The sequence below is a fragment of the Cupressus sempervirens genome, chromosome 3, assembly GCF_028749045.1.
Source record: "Cupressus sempervirens isolate cs-2001-9-10 chromosome 3, ASM2874904v1, whole genome shotgun sequence".
NCBI lineage: Eukaryota > Viridiplantae > Streptophyta > Pinopsida > Cupressales > Cupressaceae > Cupressus > Cupressus sempervirens.
The window spans coordinates 845,191,788-845,206,879 of NC_143120.1; the positions used below are offsets into that span (position 1 = coordinate 845,191,788).

Below are 15,092 nucleotides of genomic sequence, written 5' to 3' on the forward strand. Positions count from 1 at the left end.
ACGCACTGGAGGGTATCCAGTCATCAAAAGCTTTTAAATAGACTATATGGCAATAGATAGCATCGTGGCATGTTTTCAATATTGAAAATAATCATGCCTTTTAGACTAAAATCTGTTTAGACATCCTTTTAGTGTATGAGTTTAATATATGGAACCTGCTGCCATCAAAGCTTTTGATTTTATATCTGCCTTTCATGTGCGGCCCCTTTGATCATTCATACATATTATTGCTGCCTAATCATTGCTTCTACTCATATCATTAGTTTGTCTTATCGTTGCTTTTATATGTTCTTTCTTTAGAATGAATAATCGATGCTCATCCTTATAGTAATATTGTTGTCCTTACTCATATTGCTGCTATTGATTGCTTGCCAAACCAAGGTCGCACACTCCATTTATTTCCATTTCTTCTATCGTCAACCATCGTCTCAGTTTGACTTCGTTGTTTCGTGGAGTTGCCTATTCATCATTTCAACCTGTTCACATATGACATGTATATATTTTGATCTACAAAAACCATAGTGTTTGTGCTCTTTCCATTATACTCTCCAAGTGCGGCTATCTCTAATGATAACGTGGGAATTACTGTCATTTTTTCTCTTTGTGGTTTGCAGACAGGAGTTGTCTCTAATCATTTCCAGAGCCCCGTGTTTCACTTGGCAACAGCAAAATTTAGTTGTTTAGCAGTTCTTGTCTTTCCATTCCACGATTTAACTTCAGAATAATCATTGTTTTTCTTTTTTTTTTGAACTTATAATTAATTTTGAATGCCGGAAATATCATTTTAATATCACAGCAATATAAACATTTTATCACTGTATTTTCAGCCTCCAATTGAGTAAATGAATATAAAACAGTTGACTTTGCCTTATCGCTGTGTGACACGATTCCTCTACTACTTTGAATTTTGTATGGCTCTTTCAACCTATTGTTCATATACTGACATTTCTCCTTAAACTTCTTCCATCGATGATTGCCTTTCCTTTCAATTTCACTTCGTTACCGTCTCCTCTATCTATTGCCCTGATTAATATCGCAGCCTTTGTCTTTAGTCACCACCTCTCAAATTATCTAGAAGTCTGGACTTCCGCAAATGATACTGAATATATCTTTACTGTGCTGTGAAGTCCTCGTGCATATATGGTATTGCCGTCAACTTCTATGGTGGCTTTATTTGATCAAATTCTTTAAGGCACTGTATACCTTATTACCGTTTTTCTGGCTGTTCAATTCTACTGCTTCTATCGTGACTTTGGTAAGAAGAAAACATTATTTCTTTGCCGCAAAAGCTTATTTCCTTATTTTATCAGGCCTCTTACCGTGTATGTTTCCATTCGAACACTGTTATTTTATTACTGCATCTTTTCTCATACTAATACAGATAATAATTAGGTGTTATTCTCTCATGATCATTTCCTGTGTGGGTTGACTTCAATACAGTCACTGCACTCCATATCGTTGTTTCAAGCTGAAGCATATTTAAAATTAATTACTTTATTTGCATCATTATGATTTCCTAACATTGATAATGTTGGCTCTGTGTTTAAATTGTTTATCATATTCTTTGCATACACTTTTTATCATTGCTGCATAGTAGCCGCTCTATAATGACTTCTTATCCTTTGATCAGATTTTATATCTTTTACCTTCTGAAATATATCGCTGCTTCTTATTTTCTGGCGACGGGTTTTCTTTTTTCGTCGTCCGACACCACCGGATCTATTTCCCTGCGTCTGACAACGTCGGAAACTCTGAAAAATCCGATGAAAGTTTCCTAGGGAGAAAGCCTATCGGCTTAATGATATGTATGATATTAGGGAGTTCTGACATGAACTTCATTGACATACATAGTCTAGAGGAGAAATGGACATCTTGGTTGTGATCTAGAACACTTTTGTTGATCATAAGAAAAACAATTATTTAAATTATGTTAACTAAAATGAAAATAGATTATTTGTAGTATTCAGTTTAAAAATATTTTACTATAATTTGAATATATTGGAAAAACATTGAAAACAATATATACTTGTTATATAATGATATAAAATGAAAAAGTAAAGTAAAAGTTTATTATATTTTAAAAATGAAATGTCTTTCTTACAGGTGTTAACTATAATGAGAAGCAATGTTTTATTTTTTTGAAACTCTAAAAAAACATAAAAAGTGATATATAATTATTATTTTTACATATAAAACTTAAAGAAGAGCCAAAGCTTATTATACTTTAAAAACTAAATCTCCTTATTTACCATGCTAAAAAAAAAACCTCCCATTTCAGCAACTATATGTGCCCAATTCTTTGTGCTTGCACTTGAACTCGGAATATCTGGTATACCCAGTGAATAGAACACGCAAAGAAAACAGAGCATGCCACTTATTAATGTTGACAGGAGAATTGCCCTTTTACGCACATACTTGGCAACAAGAACAGTGGAAAAAATGGCTGTCAGAATCTCGGAGAGAGCGTTAAATGTGACACTGAGGTATGAATTGAAGTCCGAGCTTACAAACAAATGACATTCCGTAATAGATGAGCCCCATGCCTGAGCCCAACGCCATGATTGACATAAGTCTTTCCCGAGCCCATTTAGTAGCCCATAACAATGATAAAGAAGACTTTGTTTGGCTCTCTCCAACGCAATCTTCTATCTCTACATTTTCTGGCAAAACTCTTCCATTGCTGTCTGCCATTTTTCTCAAATATTCGAGAGCCTCTGGTGAATTTCCCCTGAGAAGTAGCCATCTGGGGGACTCCCAAGTGAAAAGGAGCAGCAACAAAGAATATGCCAGAGGAGTAAGTGCTTCTCCAGGAAAAAAGGTTCTTGGTAAGGTGGGCGAGGGCTGGAAGAGAAAAGAATCCCAAGGTGAAGGAGAATGAAACAAGAAAATCAATGAGGCCTCTCCATTTGCAACCAACAAGCTCAGTACAGAGAACCAGATAATAAGTTCCCATGGAGGATCTGGCAAAACCAGTGAGAAGTTGACTATATTGTTTATTTGTTATTTTTGGCAGATGACTATATTGTTCTTTAAAACCAAAAAATAGCGCAAAATAGGGGTTCCAAATTATGTTGGACAGGTCAAAGGGGTTTCAGTCGAAGAATATATGATAATGAGTAATTCTTCTTTACTCTCTACTACTTCCATCCATGGCATTAGAGAGCCAAAATAATTATAGTGGTCTTGGTCCAAAGAACACCAAAGACTTAGTGCATGTAAATAGGAAAAATGCCAAAGAGTTGAGAGAATCAAAGATTAAGAATCCCACACAATCAATAGTTAAAAAATAGTAGTAGCTAGTTCCACGCACTGCACCCTAGACTAAGGATATCATTGTCGGTTCTTCATTATTATCATACCAAATTTCATCGTGTCAATTAAAAATTGGAGGACGTTCTCAATTCTGTTGTGGATATTTGAAAATTACAAAATATAGGCAAGTAAATTTTTGTAATTGGAAATTTATAAGCATAGACAATGGAGCATACATGATATTCTTGAAAAATTCAATATAGTTGGGTTCACTGATGCATGTTTTGCCTGCTGCTTGTGTCTTGAATCTTCAGACATCTTTTTCCCGTTTGTATCCATCATCCTAAGTGCTTGAACCGTATGAAAACATGATTGTTAGAATACAAAGTCAAAAAAAAAATGGCAAAATGACAGTTAAAATTTAAAAAAGTTCAAGAAAAATATATGTTGGCTAGATATGCTTAGAATTTTCGATTAGTTTCTTCTTCAATGGCTTTTACTATGCAAATTTTTGGAAAAATATGATAAAAAATTTCTCTGTTTAGCTTTTAGTTGCTTGTTTTTAGAGTGGTATAAGGTGCCAGGCAAGGTGGAATGCTTGCACGCAAGTCACTTCAAACATGGAAACAAACACTTTGCAAGAAGAAATGCCACTTCAAACATGGAAACAGACACGTTGCAAGAAGGGAAAAATGTCAATTGAATTGTATGAAAAAGACCACCGTAGAAAAAAACTTTAACCAATAACGAAAAAAAGTAATTTAAATTAATGACATCAATTAATTTAGAATTTTCTACAAAACTATAGTTTCCGGCAAGATTTTTAGAGATTGCACAGTTCTCAGAGTCCAAACTAATGCTCCAAAAGCTACTGAAAAATTGTCTTTGCCTTAACGGCAGGGACTAATAACGTAACATGGCAACCTCTACGACGAATACTATTATTATATAATCCCACAGCGGAGAAGGCCGCTTCAGTTTCAAATTGTTTTTTGGGGGGAAAACGGTGATTACAGCGCACTACAAAATCAACGTACATTGTGAGTTGTGTACTTCACAGCTAAGGAAAGCTTTAGTTTTATTTCCTACAAGAATGTTAAATAGATACTGTTATTTCTGGTTTTGTTAAAAAATTGCAATAAATTCTTATTAGATAGAGCATGAATACATTTCAACTTCAATTTGTACTACATTATTATTATTATGGCGTTGGCTAATCTCAAAATAAAATGACAAAAAAAGTCAAACATAATTTTTTTTTTCAAAATTTTTGTTGTTTTAGATCACAAAAAAATTATACAAATCATGAAAATCAAATGTTGAAATTTTCAAAAAAATTCATTATATTTTTTATTTTTTTGAAATTTTTTGAAATTTTGTATTATTAAGATGATAGTGATGTCCCATGAAAAATATACATCTCTAGCCACCTTATTAGGGTTTGGATGTGTACTTGTTTCAGGGTATTGAAGTTGGGGAAAGAGAAGCAGCAGTAAAAAGCCTTGTGTGTGAAGCGAGTGCAAGGTTGAAAGACCCCATTCACGGCTGTGCAAAAGACGTTCCTCAACTGCTCGAACAAATGGCTGATCTGGAATCCCAATTGGCTGTCACAAAAGCGGAACTAAATCATGTGAGCTCTGAGTATAATAAACTTGAATTAATTGTGGGTGCTGGATCTTCTGTATATCCAACACACGCAAACATATCACAACCAGCGGAAGATATCATGTATGAGGAGGCGGATCCATTGCTGTCCTGGGAACCGCTATGGGAATTATTATAGATTAATTCAGGGTGTTCTTTAATGAATTGCTTAAACATCACATACTAAGACTAAAAGTGTTAAACAGTTAAAGCTGACTTATTTTTTCTAGCTTAAGTTCTCTATAGTATGTGATGTTTAAGAGTGACCTTTCTTTAATGCAACAGGAAAACGAGTACGTTTTTACTCACTGTTTTATGGCTTATATGTTCTACTCCAAGAAATTACTATATTTGACTATATATAACATTATATTATAGTGAGGAAATGCGATTTAATTACATGTAGAGAGTTCTTGGTTTTATTGGCACTGAAATTTAATTAACTTCGGTTCTTTCATTTCCACCTTCTATCTATTCTTAACAAACACAGTAGCAAAAAGCAGTGCTCTTGCATTATTCACTCACAGAAAGAGGTATGGAGTTTATATTCGTTGAATCCAAAGATAATTAATTTATTACTCGTCAGAGGGTATCCAGAAACCAGAGATTGACACATTAAGATCATAAGAGATATCTGTCTCTTGATGAGTTCTAATTGTTTTCTTTAATAAGTAAAATAATTCCATTATCATACCATACGCGAAATCTGATTTTTGTACATCCAATTGATCTGGATCAGTGATGTCCCTTGTTGGTTGGTGCGGTGTTGTGTATGGCTGTATTCGTTCATTGAGTCAGTTGGGGAGGAGGGTTCTACCAATATATGGCAGGTACGAAAATTTGGTTGTATAGGCCGGGTGCGTCAATATTATTTTTTTAAGATGTTTTTCAAATTTTAAAAAGTAATCAATTATGTGATGTTAAGTAAGTACACTGGAAATATTAGTCATATGTTGGCCCTACATTGTTTTGGACTATTTTAGAAATTAAACAAATTCAACATGACATCAAAATTGATCATTTAGAAATTTTAAAATAGAAGTCTGAATAAATAAATTCAAAATAGAGTTCTCTCCAACATTCATATAAGATTTTGAAAAGCACAATATTAATCTCCATATATAATGTTCTCTATCCCCTATAAAAGGAGGTAGCCAATTATTCACAATTTTTTTGTTATGAGCCTATTTTAACATTTTGCATTTAAATATAAGACGTAGACATCTATCTTCCAATGAAGATAGTAATCATGAAATTATTGCTCTAATATTTTCACAAGGTCGACTATGTGATTCCTTGAACTCATCTTTTAAAAGAATTTTTTTGGTGATTTGGTCTAATTAATATTGATTTTAGTCGAAAAAATAATGAATAGATAACAAAATCATGCATTGCTTATTAATTATATTTTACTTTCTTATTATGGCTATATTGAACAAATTGTTTATGCATGAATGATCTTGTTTAAAATTTTCTTTGATATTGTCATATAGTCAGATGTACTTGTTGTTATAGTTAATAGAATGGGATTGGCTATTTGTGGGAACTTTTTTCCCGGAAATTGAATTTTTCACAGAAAAGTTGTTAGTTGGCAAGAAAAATTGTCAGTTTGGCCAAAAATTTGTAAATATTTTCTGTTCATTATTTACTGGCCAATTTTTATCATAGTCCACTTTTAACTCCTATTTTAATATTAATTAATTGTTATCTCCACTTTTAACTCTTTTTCTATTTATTTAAAAAATAAATTACTTGTAAACTCCACATTAGTGATCTATATTGATAAAAAAAATTATATTTTAAAATTGATTTAGATTTTAGTTTTTAAATTATTTTAATTTATTTTTCTATATTATTTTAATTTTTCCTTTAAATATTTCTTTTTAAAAATTTCTATAATTTATTTAGCCTAGTATATTTGTTAGAGACGTAGCAATTTATTCCTTATATATATATATATATTTCTCTTATTGATTTTCAATAATAGATTTTTTGATGGGGTTTTTTAAATGAATTTCTTTTTCATATTTAATAAATTGAATTTAAATTAATAATATTTATTAATCTATTTCAAATATTTTGGTAAATATTATGTTTCTAAAGTATTAGATAGTAGCCAAAAGAATGTGGGTTGACCCCAAAGTACAAAAGGCTGAAGGATAGTCAGAAGTCAGCTCTTACTTATCTAACCGATACTAGTTTTATGCTTCAAAAATAAATAATGACTAGCCCCAAAACAAAGTTACCATTATCAATAGTCTTATTCCTAACTAGCATATAAAACCTAAAATTACACTAGCAGCAAGGTAACATATTGTTGGTACTAGTTAGATTCATGAACATATACATATTAAAAGTGTTAGTTTGTGGTGACTGATCAGGTATGTACTATACATACTCAATAATTCCTTGGCAGATATGTTGTAACTAATTTTACCACTAAACCGACAAAAATATTTGTATAAAAGGGCTTAGGATTAGCGATTGTTTCATAGTGTGTAATGCGAAAATTGCTTCTTGTGGTAGTATTGAGCTATAAGGGATTAAAAATTATAATCAAGCTATAATCACTAGATCATAATAATAATTGACTTTTTGTTTGGTGGACGTAGCCTAGGGCTTGGGTGAATCACATTAAATCTTGGTGTCTTGTGTTCTTTTCTTTATGATTTAATATTCTTTGATATTGTTTATATTTGAATGCAATTGTTATTTTTGTCTAAGGCTAATCCTAACAAAAAGCCCCATAAGGCACCAAGTTCAGTAGGATCAAAATCTTAAAAAACCAATGAAAAAAAATAACTAGGGGCTAGGTGTCTACTTTTTCTACTCATTCCTCATCTGTTTTTCCTCAAGCTCCTCCCTATTCGAATCCACCTTCTCATCTTTGATGGGGTTATTAAGCAATGTCTTCAGTCAATCCTCTACCAAGAAACCATAGTCAGAGTGGGTAGTTTGGCTCTCTTTGCCTATATCTTTCTCATCCTAGTAAATATTATGTTATTTAAATTGAAAATTATTAATAATCTAATGTGTTCACATAAGATTATATTTTAAATCTTCACTTTTACCTTTTTTTATTTTATTTTCCCATTTATTTATCAAATAATTAGTTGTGATCTATTAACTCATGTTGCAATCTCTATTTACTTAAATTTTGATTTTTAAAAATGATTTAAATTTTAGTTTTTAAATTATTTTAGTTTATTTTTTAATATATGTTTAATTTTTTCTTTAAAAGTTGTTTTTTAATTTCTATAATTTATTTAGTCTATAGAATATTTGGTAGAGATGTTATCTTTTCATATTGTTTTTAAATATTTTTCTTAGTGATTTCTCATAATGGATTTTTTTATAGTTTTTGAAATGATTTTTTTTCCATATTTGATAAATTAAATTTAAATAAATAATATTTATTAATATATTTAAATTTTTTTAGTAAATATTATGTTATTTAAATGAAAAATTATTAATAATCAAAGATGTTGACATAAGATTAAATTTTTGGAAAAATATTATTATTGAGCACCTACCTACTTACGTTTGAAGCACAAAACTGCTAGTATATGTTGTTCAAAATAAATCTATGAAAATTTCTAATCCAATTAACCAAATTTTAGCAATTTAAACTAAAAATAATTATACAAAAAATAATTCAAATTTTTTAAAAGGTAATTTTGAGAAGAAATAAAAATAGGGTTAAAATATACTTTTGATTTAGTTTCTTGGATTCATTAAAAATTAAGAGTTATCTATTTAGTTTTTGAAGAAAAAAAAGGAGAAACATTAGATAACGTTTTTTAATGTAATTGAATGGTACAAAAATAGATAATTGTAATTTTCTAATTAGAAAGAAAATATTCATTGTAATATTAATTTTGTTTCTATCCTATAATCATTATGTTTATAACATTTGGTGTTAAGAATGATTTTTAGAAAATTGTAGAAAATAAGGTTAGCACCTTTAATTTAGTTTCCTCAATTCATTAAGTGTTTTAGTATACTTTCGAGAATAAAGTTGTATATTTTTCCATAGAAGGAAAAATAGTATATGCGTTGAGAATTTCTAGTGCGATTAGATTAAAGTCTCGTAGAAAGAAGCCACAGTCGGTATAGATTCTTTGGGAGTTCTAGTATTTTTTCTCCTCTTAACAACCACAAACTAATATATAATTGGGAAGTAATAGTCTTACATTGCTCCCCATTTAATTATCTTATTTATAGAATTAGAACTTCGACGTAATCTACCTATTTGAATTAATGAATTCAGTGATTTTTCTATTGGTGAATCTTCACCAATTTGTTATTCCGTCTATTTGGGAAATTGCATTTTGTGGAATAAAACCTACATATGGGGTTAACCATAGCGCCGAGATATTAAATAACTTGGGTCCAAATCCCAGGCTAATTGCTCATTAGTTTATGCATAATTGGTCCCAAGTTCTGGTCCAATCAACAATGTAATCTACATTTAGGAGACAATTATTTAAAATTTTTTGCCAACCTTTCCCTAATATTTTCTTATTGGACAATGCTATTTTGCCCTTAAAATAAAATAATATTTTCCCTTGGGTTGAGCATCGCCTACCATTTACTGACGTGTGTCTCCAACTACCCCATTTAGTCAATTATTTTATGTTTTGGTCTTTCAGACACATGTCCTAATTTGGGGAAGATTTAGACTTTATGGTATGTTGTTTAAAATTAGGTCCAAAATAGAGGTGAAGCCATTGATCTATATTACATCGATGATCCAAATTAATTCTTTTCACCATAAAAATGATAACATTAAAAGTGATGACGACCATGATGGCAATAAAAAAAGACACTTTGTTGATTGAATATTAATGGATTGGCATACTACAAGTACACTATATAGTGTACACTTGGCATGTGGACCATAGACCACTTGTGACTCTATAAATCCACCAAAAAATTAAATAATCTCTCTTTGGAAACTGACATATTAGCCAACTATATCAATATTTTCTGTCATATGTAATAATTAATTTGCCTCTTACATTACAAAAATGTTTATGACCAACAAAAACAAATTGCCTACAGTTATTTGCATACAAAAATAATAATTAATTCGTCATAGTTATTATTAAATTTTGATACAGAGAGAACAATTTTGTCAATAGAAAATAATTTTCTCCTTTACCATGAATGAAAAAATTGCCCTTGATTAGAAAATTTTCCTACTTATTTAATGTTGAGTTCATCATCATTTTTTGTATTTTGTGTGGGAAAGATTTCTTAATGTTATCCCTCAATGAATAGAGAAACTGAATATTTTGAAAAATGCTATTAATAAGTGATATTGAAAACATTTAATAATTTTTTAAATGCCTAAGTCATATATGCTTTTTTTTTTCAAATGATAACGTTAGAAGCAATAATGAAACAATAAATTTTGAGAATTCAAAAGTTAAAATAATAATTGAGAACTTTGATAAAGTAGCAATGAAATAAATGGTATTGAAAATATTTTAATTTTAATTTTTTTTTTTAATTTTACAATTATTTAAATTTTATTATAATTTAAATTCATTTTTTTTAATTTGAGAAGTATTATATTGGTTAATCAATGTTGTCATTTAAGAAGAAAAAACGAAGAATATATAATCAGTTAGAAAATTCTTTAATATAATGTTTAATTATCATGTGCATATATTTATATTTATCAATATACTTTAAAAATATTGTCGTGAAAATTGAACTATGGAGGGAGCTATCAAAAAAGGGGTCCTATAATATCAAATGAATTGATTGAATTATAATAGAAGTAAATTATTTTAGATTATACATGTAATCGATTAAATTTATATAAAATTTAGATATAATGAAATTATGTTATATACTAGATGTAATTGATTGATATGTTCAAAACTAATTCATTCGTACAAAGTAAATGCAATAGTACTAACATATAAGAAGTAGTGTAACCAATAAGTACTAATATCCTAACTTTTCCAAACCAAATAAAAATTTTGCTTGTCTCAAAAAGTAAAGACTCTCTTCCGGTGCTAATGTTGTTTTGTTGGATTTTATTTTAGCAAAATGGAAAAATTACAAAGTGAGTGGGTGCTCTTTTATAACACTCTAGCATCAATGAAAACCCATATGTTTGTACGTTTTTAAGAATATGAATTGCCTTTATCGAAATTATGATGAACATGCCTCCAAACACTAGATTACGAAAGGTGACTTCTTTATCATAATGTTATCAAAATGTCTCCCTTTCTTTTTTAATCTTCTATAAGAAGTAATGATCATATAACTGGCCATAATTATTTTGGGTAGTAGACCATTTCCTTGAATACCTATCAATGTTGAAGCTACGAGGGAATGTGCCTCCTCACATTAGATTATAGAAGATGCACCTTTTCATAAGTCGACATACACTTCAAAAAGGTCTCATTTTATTCACTTTTTCTATCAATTAGTACCACCTTTATATCCGTACATTGAGCTCCTGGTAGAAAATCCTTTCTTTGTGTAGGTTGAGGGGAAGTTTTAAGCTTTATACGAGATTGGGTATTCGTCATCCCTATTTGGGTTCAGCTATCATATATTCTTGTGAAGTTTTGTGATTACGAGATTATATCTAGGATAAATAACTCATTTTGAAAAATATTACATATTAAGTTTTTTAATTAATAAATAACTCATTTTGAAAAATATTAAGTTTTCTAATTAAATCTATGTTTAGAGTAGTTTTGGTAGAATTTGTGTTAGTAGGAAGTATCATAACATATTTGTTGTCTCTAAATTTATAGCTTTTTGGATTCTTAAGTCGGATTGGATTCTTCAATATAAAAATTTGATCCTTTGTATTGAACTAACTCTTCTATAAGCATTCTTTGTAATGCCAATCTTATTTATAAATTTAAGAGAATTGTTTTTCCAACATAGTTTTAAAAACAAATTGTGACTTATAGTGACACACTTAAATGTTGTAAGATATTTAGTCCTATTATTATAGAATATTGGTTCTCTTATTTAATATTACTATATTGAATTTCAAATGGAAATGGTTTCATATATATTTTAGGTATTTTAATTCCCCCTTGGTTAAAGTTTGAATATTTGGTCCTTAGCTTATATATCAATGTAATTTGGAGTGTGAGTGATTATAAAATAGTTCCTATTAATCATTTTTTATAATTTCTGGTCTTCTAGTTATTTCATTAAATGGTGTCACTTTTGATAGTACTATCTCAGTGATCCTTTTAGATGATGACCCTTCTTCCTCCACCACATTTCCTTCCTTTTCCTTCTCATTATAAATGGTTGTTGACCTTTATTTTGGTGGGTATCAAAGATACCTTATGTTTAAGAACTTTCTATTGATGTGATCCTTACACCATTTTCTTATGTTATTTCTAGAAAAATTATAGCTACACATTCATCATTGACTATGAACCCCCATGTAATGCTTTTCTTCTCTTTCTCTCTCTAATGGTCCTTTTGGTTATGGATGATATTTTTGTTTTACCCCATCTTCATTCTAATCTTTCCATGTTCATCAAAATTAAAAATATCAAACAATTAATTTTCCTAGTGTTGTCATTCTAGGGCATCATATTTCAACCATATACCTAAATCTTCTTATTCTATTTACTAAATGCTTTTTTTAAGGTGAATGAATTTTCTAATTAATTCTCGTGATATGGGATTAGATTACTAATAGGGTGAGTGAATTAGAATTCTACCAATTAACCAACCTTTGATCCTTTTAACCATTGTCTTAAAAAGAACTTAATATCAATCCATAAAATTATTCAACACATAAATACATTAATAAGATTGACAAAAAAATATTGGTAATGAGATAGAATATCATCAAGGACAAACATATTGGAGGATTTTCTTGACACTTTGGAAGAGACAAGACCATTACTTTGGTTGCTAAGAAGTATTATTGGACACTTTTGCAACAAGATATGAAGAAGTTTGTGCAGAGTTGTCAGAGTTTGACAGATTGCAAAAGGAGTGAAGTAGAATACATGGTTGTATCAGTCATTACTTGTACCAAAGAAGTCATGGGAGGATATTAGCATTGACTTCATTCTTGGATTACCAAGAACTCAACAAGGGAATGATTCTATTTTTGTGCTGGTTGACAGGTTTTCAAAGATGACACTTTTCATTCCTTGCAAGAAGACTAGTGAGGTTGTTCATGAGGAAGAGTTATTCTAGAAAATTGGTGTGACTACATGATCTACCAAAGAGAATAGTTTCATATTAAGATACCAAGTTTGTTGAGTATTTTTGGTGTACATTCTGGAGGAAATTAAAGACAATTTTCAATTTCAATTTATCACACCATCCATAGACTAATGGACAAACAAAATTTGTGAATCACAATTTGGAAAACTTGTTGAGATGTTTGGTTGGAGATAAACCAAAAGGATGGGATCTAGTTTTACCATAAGAAAAATTAACATAAAATAATTGTATCAAGAAGAGAATTGGTAAATCACCATTCTATATTGTATATGGGAGTAGTCCTAGAAATTCTTTTGAGTTGAGGTGGTTGGATAAAGGAGAGATAAGTAGTACTAGAGCAAAAGAATTTTTTGTACATTTAAATAAAATCCATGAAGAGGCGAGGAACCACATTATAAAAATGAATATAGAGTACAAAGCTAAGGAAGATGTGAAAAGGAGGTATAATGAATTTTAGATTGGAGATGAAGTCATGGCTCATTTGAGAAATAAGCATTTTCTAGTTGGTACATATAATAAGATGAAAATGAAGATGTTTGCACCATGCAAGATAGCAAAAGGTAAGATTTTGGAAATGCCTATGAAGTGGAGTTTCCTTCTGAATTGAATATTTCACCAATATTTAATATTTTAGATTTAATAGAGAATTATGAAGGAGATGATGGAGCTGAAGTTGGAGAAGTGTAGTGGAGTATTTTGGTAGCTAGTTTAGCTACAAAGGAGATTGAGCAAATACTTGAAAATCATGTTGGAAAAAGTACTAGGAACAAGAACAATGAAGAATACTTGGTGAAATGGAAAAGGGGGATAGTAGAAGATTCATCATGGCTAGCAAGGGATGAGGTTAACCATCTTGATTTTGCTTTGAATACCCGAGACATGATGGGGTCACTTCTCAAATCTTTTGTTTTAGTTGTTTAAATAAGGGTTGTCTTAATGAAGAGTTTATATCTGTAGAGGCTTTCTAAAAAAAATCAACTTGAATGAAGAACATTAATATGGGGATTAGTATGCATAAATTGTGCACTCTTCTAAAGTACATCTTGTTAGAAGCTTTGTTGATCCCTTTATTTCTTTTGTCTATTAGTATCAAAGACTTAGTCATATAGAAGGCAGAGTTGGTCGATCATCATTGTAACCAAGTCACTCTATATAGGATGAGTCATGTATTTGTTAGACTTTAATCTTGTATATGCCAAGTTATAGAGGAATAGACCAAGTCTATGGTCATCGAGTATTCCAATGCAAGTTGAGTAAAGAAGAAAGATTTCATGTTGATTCATATAGAAGGTGATGAGCTAGTTGAGGCTGAGTGTCACCAGGAAGAATAGTTATGACCAAGCATAAGAGATAGTATGTGTTGAGTAACACTATTTGAACAAAAATGTTTGAAAAAACTTTGAGGTAAACCATTTTGAGCCAATATGTAAATGAAATTTAATGATTATATAGTTTGTTGCAAAGTTTGTTACACATTTTGACGTGGACTATAAATCCCTATGAAGGAAAGTTAACCAATAAGATTAAGAGGCAACAAAGGGAAAGATCAAGAATGTTGATTTTATTCTAGAAGACTATAGAACTGTCTATTTAAAGATAAATCCAAACCCTACTTTGTATGCATGGGAAGTGTTATGAATGCTTATGCAAAGGAGTTAGGTTTGGAGACTACAAGCGCAATTATGAAGCAACAGAGTATATTGAGTGAATGAAGAAGTGAAGAGAATATTAAAGATATATTAGATAAGAGATCAGATCAAAGAGTGAAAAGAAAAGACGCTTAATCAACATTGTAAGTGTAGACTGAAGGATAAGGTTTTGATATATTTTGGCAAGTGAATTAGTGTAAATATCTTAACAAAGTGGTCCTAACAAATGTAAGTAAATATCTTAACAATGCGGTCCTAATAGGCCTAAGTAAATATCTTAACATAGTTATTACTTCATTATGAATTTTAAAT

The 15,092-nt window shown here is 30.1% G+C and overlaps 1 protein-coding gene across 1 annotated transcript in view; it reads left to right on the forward strand.

The window, feature by feature from the left end:
* LOC149569426 (LOB domain-containing protein 1-like) overlaps nucleotides 1–5,282 on the forward strand; it is a 75,037-nt gene extending 69,755 nt beyond the window's left edge. The window contains exon 2 of the mRNA XM_089817748.1: nucleotides 4,715–5,282. Within this exon, the coding sequence (XP_089673874.1) occupies nucleotides 4,715–5,035 (321 nt within the window). The 3' untranslated portion in view covers nucleotides 5,036–5,282. The remainder of the gene's footprint in view (nucleotides 1–4,714) is intronic.
* Nucleotides 5,283–15,092: the final 9,810 nt, after the last annotated feature.